The 4,590-nt window shown below is 68.2% G+C and overlaps 1 protein-coding gene across 1 annotated transcript; it reads left to right on the forward strand.

Moving 5' to 3' along the window:
• Nucleotides 1–2,474: 2,474 nt before the first annotated feature.
• Nucleotides 2,475–4,283, forward strand: LMXM_10_0390 (GP63, leishmanolysin; the record flags this gene model as incomplete). The annotated part of the gene is made up of 1 exon (XM_003872834.1): nucleotides 2,475–4,283. One exon carries the CDS (start codon nucleotides 2,475–2,477, stop codon nucleotides 4,281–4,283), a length of 1,809 nt encoding a protein of 602 aa, XP_003872883.1.
• Between the last annotated feature and the right edge of the window lie 307 nt (nucleotides 4,284–4,590).

Consider the following 4,590-nt stretch of genomic DNA (forward strand, 5'->3'; position numbering starts at 1 on the left):
CGCACGTCACCGGAGGCGTGAGCAACACCGACTTCGTGTTGTACGTCGCCTCCGTGCCGAGCGAGGAGAGTGTGCTGGCGTGGGCCATGACCTGCCAGGTGTTCCCTGACGGCCACCCAGCTGTCGGCGTCATCAACATCCCCGCAGCGAACATTGCGTCGCGGTACGACCAGCTCGTCACGCGTGTCGTCGCGCACGAGATGGCGCACGCGCTGGGCTTCAGCGGCACATTCTTTGAGGCCGTCGGCATCGTGCAAGAGGTGCCGGGAATACGCGGCAAGACCTTTACAGTAGCTGTGATCAACAGCAGCACGGCGGTGGCGAAGGCGCGTGAGCAGTACGGCTGCAACAGCTTGGAGTATCTGGAGATGGAGGACCAGGGCGGTGCGGGCTCCGCCGGGTCGCATATCAAGATGCGCAACGCGCAGGACGAGCTCATGGCGCCTGCCGCATCTGCCGGGTACTACACCGCCCTGACCATGGCCGTCTTCCAGGACCTCGGCTTCTACCAGGCGGACTTCAGCAAGGCCGAGGCGATGCCGTGGGGCCGGAACGCCGGCTGCGCCTTCCTCAGCGAGAAGTGCATGGAGAACGGCGTCACGAAGTGGCCGGCGATGTTCTGCAATGAGAGTGCGGACGCCATACGGTGCCCCACCAGTCGCCTCAGCGTCGGAATGTGCGATGTTACCCCCTACCAAGCGCTTCCGCCGTACTTGCAGTACTTCACGGACCCGTTCCTGGCCGGCAGCTCCGCCTTCATGGACTACTGCCCTGTGGTGGTGCCGTACGCTGATGGCAACTGCGGGCAGAGTGCCTCTGAAGCCGACGCAGCCTTTAAGGCCTTCAACGTCTTCTCCGACGCGGCGCGCTGCATCGACGGCGCCTTCAGACCGAAGACGACTCACGGTCTAATCAAGTCGTACGCCGCCCTGTGCGCCAACGTGAAGTGCGACACGGCCACGCGCACGTACAGCGTCCAGGTGCGCGGCAGCAGCGGCTACGCCAACTGCACGCCGGGCCTCAGGTTTGAGCTGAGCACCGTGAGCGACGCCTTCGAGAAGGGCGGCTACGTCACGTGCCCGCCGTACGTGGAGGTGTGCCAGGGCAACCCGCAGGCTATCAAGGACGGCGGCAACGCCGCGGCTGGTCGCCGTGGTCCGCGCGCCGCGGCGACGGCGCTGGTGGTGGCCGCGCTGCTCGCCGTGGCGCTCTAGGCAGTGGGTAGGACTGGTGCTGTCGGCGTGCCCGCTGCCCCCCTCCGTCTCGCTGGCGGAGCAGAGGCACGCCCCCCCCCGTCCACCACACACACATACACACACCTCCCCTCCCCCTCCCTCCCTCCCTCCCCCTCCCGTTGTCTCTCGGAAGAGCTCCACGCTGTCCTTTGATCCTCTCGCCTGTTGTACTTCATGTTTCGCTGTGCTCCTGCGCCCGGCCGGTCCTCACCGGCCATCGCCTGCCCTCTCCCCCTCCCTCAGCCCCCGCCGCCCCACCCCGCTCCCCGCTGCGCACGGCGCGTGTGCGCTTGGAGAGGTGCGGCGGCGCGCGGGAGCTGAGGGAGGGGGAGGGGGTGTCTCGTGCGCGGGTGCGCATGCCTTCTCTCCTTCCTTACGTGGCTTCTATTTGTTCACTGCAGCACACCGCGCACCCCCACCCCCACCCCCTGGCGGCCATCTGCGGCATCCGCGTGCGCGGGGGTGTGCGCGGGGTGTCTGCTGTCGCTTCTCCTTTTGCCCTTTTCCCGTGTCCTCGGACTCCCCAGCGTCAGCGTCAGTTCCGCGGTCACCGCCCACCCGGCGTTGTATCGCGGGCAGCGCCACCCATTCGTGCGTGTCTCTCTTCTCCCTTCGTTTTTCTGTTTTCTCCTGTAGCAAGGCGCGCCGCGTTGTGGGAGCGGTGGCGGCCTCTGCGTAAGGATGGCGTTCAGCTGAGCCGGGAGACTCTCCCGCCCCCACACGCGCAGCGCAGAGCCGTCTCCTCCCACCTCCGCATGCCGCCACACTAAATGCACGTTGTTGGTACGACCACGAAGGTACCATGACCACCCCAGTCCTCCGCACCCACGCCCCCGCCACTGTCCCGTGCCGCCGACTCCCTCTCTTTCACCTCTCTTTTCTGTCTCTCGCTCCGCTTCCCCGAGCGACCTGCGGCGCCGCGAGGTGCGTGTCTGGTGCGACGAGTGGCGCGGTGCCATCCTCCTCGCACCAGGGAGCACGCCAACAGACCCCGCGCGCACGCGCCCACGGCCCTTCTCCCCACCAGCCCCGACGCGCTCTCCGCTCTCCCTCCCCCACCACCACCTCTCGCCCCCTCCCTTGCCCCCTCCCTGTCCCCTCCCTCCCCCAGATCCACCAGCGCATCCCATCCCGCTATACCCTCTCCCCCGCCCGCACGCACGCGCACACCGCCGTGCACAAGCCCTCGCCCTCGCCACCACACCCCACCGCCCGCAGCGCCCCCGCGCCCGCAGAGCCATGTCCGTCGACAGCAGCAGCACGCACCGGAACCGCTGCGTCGCCGCGCGCCTGGTGCGCCTCGCGGCTGCCGGCGCCGCAGTCACCGTCGCTGTCGGCACCGCGGCCGCGTGGGCACACGCCGCTGCGCCCCAGCACCGCTGCATCCACGACGCGATGCAGGCCCGCGTGCGGCAGTCGGTGGCGGCTCAGCGCATGGCCCCCAGCGCGGTGTCCGCGGTGGGCCTGCCGCACGTGACTCTCGACGCCGCGGACACCGCTGCCGGCGCCGATCCCAGCACGGGCACCCCGCGCAACGTTGTGCGCGCCGCGAACTGGGGCGCGCTGCGCATCGCCGTCTCCGCCGAAGACCTCACCGACCCCGCCTACCACTGCGCTCGTGTCGGGCAGCGCGTCAACAACCGCGTTGGCGACATTGTCACCTGCACCGCCGAGGATATCCTCACCGACGAGAAGCGCGGCATCCTCGTCAAGCACCTCGTCCCGCAGGCGCTGCAGCTGCACAGGGAGCGGCTGAAGGTGCGGCAGGTGCAGGGCAAGTGGAAGGTGACGGGCATGGCGGCCGACGTGTGCAGCTACTTCAAGGTGCCGCCGGCGCACGTCACCGGAGGCGTGAGCAACACCGACTTCGTGTTGTACGTCGCCTCTGTGCCGAGCGAGGAGAGTGTGCTGGCGTGGGCCACGACCTGCCAGGTGTTCCCTGACGGCCACCCAGCCGTCGGCGTCATCAACATCCCCGCGGCGAACATTGCGGCGCGGTACGACCAGCTCGTCACGCGTGTCGTCACGCACGAGATGGCGCACGCGCTGGGCTTCAGCGGCACATTCTTTGACGCCGTCGGCATCCTGCGCGACGTGCCGAACGTACGTGGAAAGCCGTATTTCGCACTCATGATCAACAGCAGCACGGCGGTGGCGAAGGCGCGTGAGCAGTACGGCTGCAACAGCTTGGAGTATCTGGAGATGGAGGACCAGGGCGATGCGGGCTCCGCCGGGTCGCATATCAAGATGCGCAACGCGCAGGACGAGCTCATGGCGGCTTCCGCATCTGCCGGGTACTACACCGCCCTGACCATGGCCGTCTTCCAGGACCTCGGCTTCTACCAGGCGGACTTCAGCAAGGCCGAGGCGATGCCGTGGGGCCGGAACGCCGGCTGCGCCTTCCTCAGCGAGAAGTGCATGGAGAACGGCATCACGAAGTGGCCGGCGATGTTCTGCAATGAGAGTGCGGACGCCATACGGTGCCCCACCAGTCGCCTCAGCGTCGGAATGTGCGATGTTACCCGCTACCAAGCGCTTCCGCCGTACTTGCAGTACTTCACGGACCCGTTCCTGGCCGGCAGCTCCGCCTTCATGGACTACTGCCCTGCGGTGGTGCCCTTCGCTGATGGCAACTGCGGGCAGAGTGCCTCTGAAGCCGACGCAGCCTTTAAGGCCTTCAACGTCTTCTCCGACGCGGCGCGCTGCATCGACGGCGCCTTCAGACCGAAGACGACTCACGGTCTAATCAAGTCGTACGCCGCCCTGTGCGCCAACGTGAAGTGCGACACGGCCACGCGCACGTACAGCGTCCAGGTGCGCGGCAGCAGCGGCTACGCCAACTGCACGCCGGGCCTCAGGTTTGAGCTGAGCACCGTGAGCGACGCCTTCGAGAAGGGCGGCTACGTCACGTGCCCGCCGTACGTGGAGGTGTGCCAGGGCAACCCGCAGGCTATCAAGGACGGCGGCAACGCCGCGGCTGGTCGCCGTGGTCCGCGCGCCGCGGCGACGGCGCTGGTGGTGGCCGCGCTGCTCGCCGTGGCGCTCTAGGCAGTGGGTAGGACTGGTGCTGTCGGCGTGCCCGCTGCCCCCCTCCGTCTCGCTGGCGGAGCAGAGGCACGCCCCCCCCCGTCCACCACACACACATACACACACCTCCCCTCCCCCCNTCCCTCCCTCCCTCCCCCTCCCGTTGTCTCTCGGAAGAGCTCCACGCTGTCCTTTGATCCTCTCGCCTGTTGTACTTCATGTTTCGCTGTGCTCCTGCGCCCGGCCGGTCCTCACCGGCCATCGCCTGCCCTCTCCCCCTCCCTCAGCCCCGCCGCCCCACCCCGCTCCCGCTGCGCAGGCGTGTGTG

The sequence above is a fragment of the Leishmania mexicana genome, chromosome 10, assembly GCF_000234665.1.
Source record: "Leishmania mexicana MHOM/GT/2001/U1103 complete genome, chromosome 10".
Lineage (NCBI taxonomy): Eukaryota > Euglenozoa > Kinetoplastea > Trypanosomatida > Trypanosomatidae > Leishmania > Leishmania mexicana.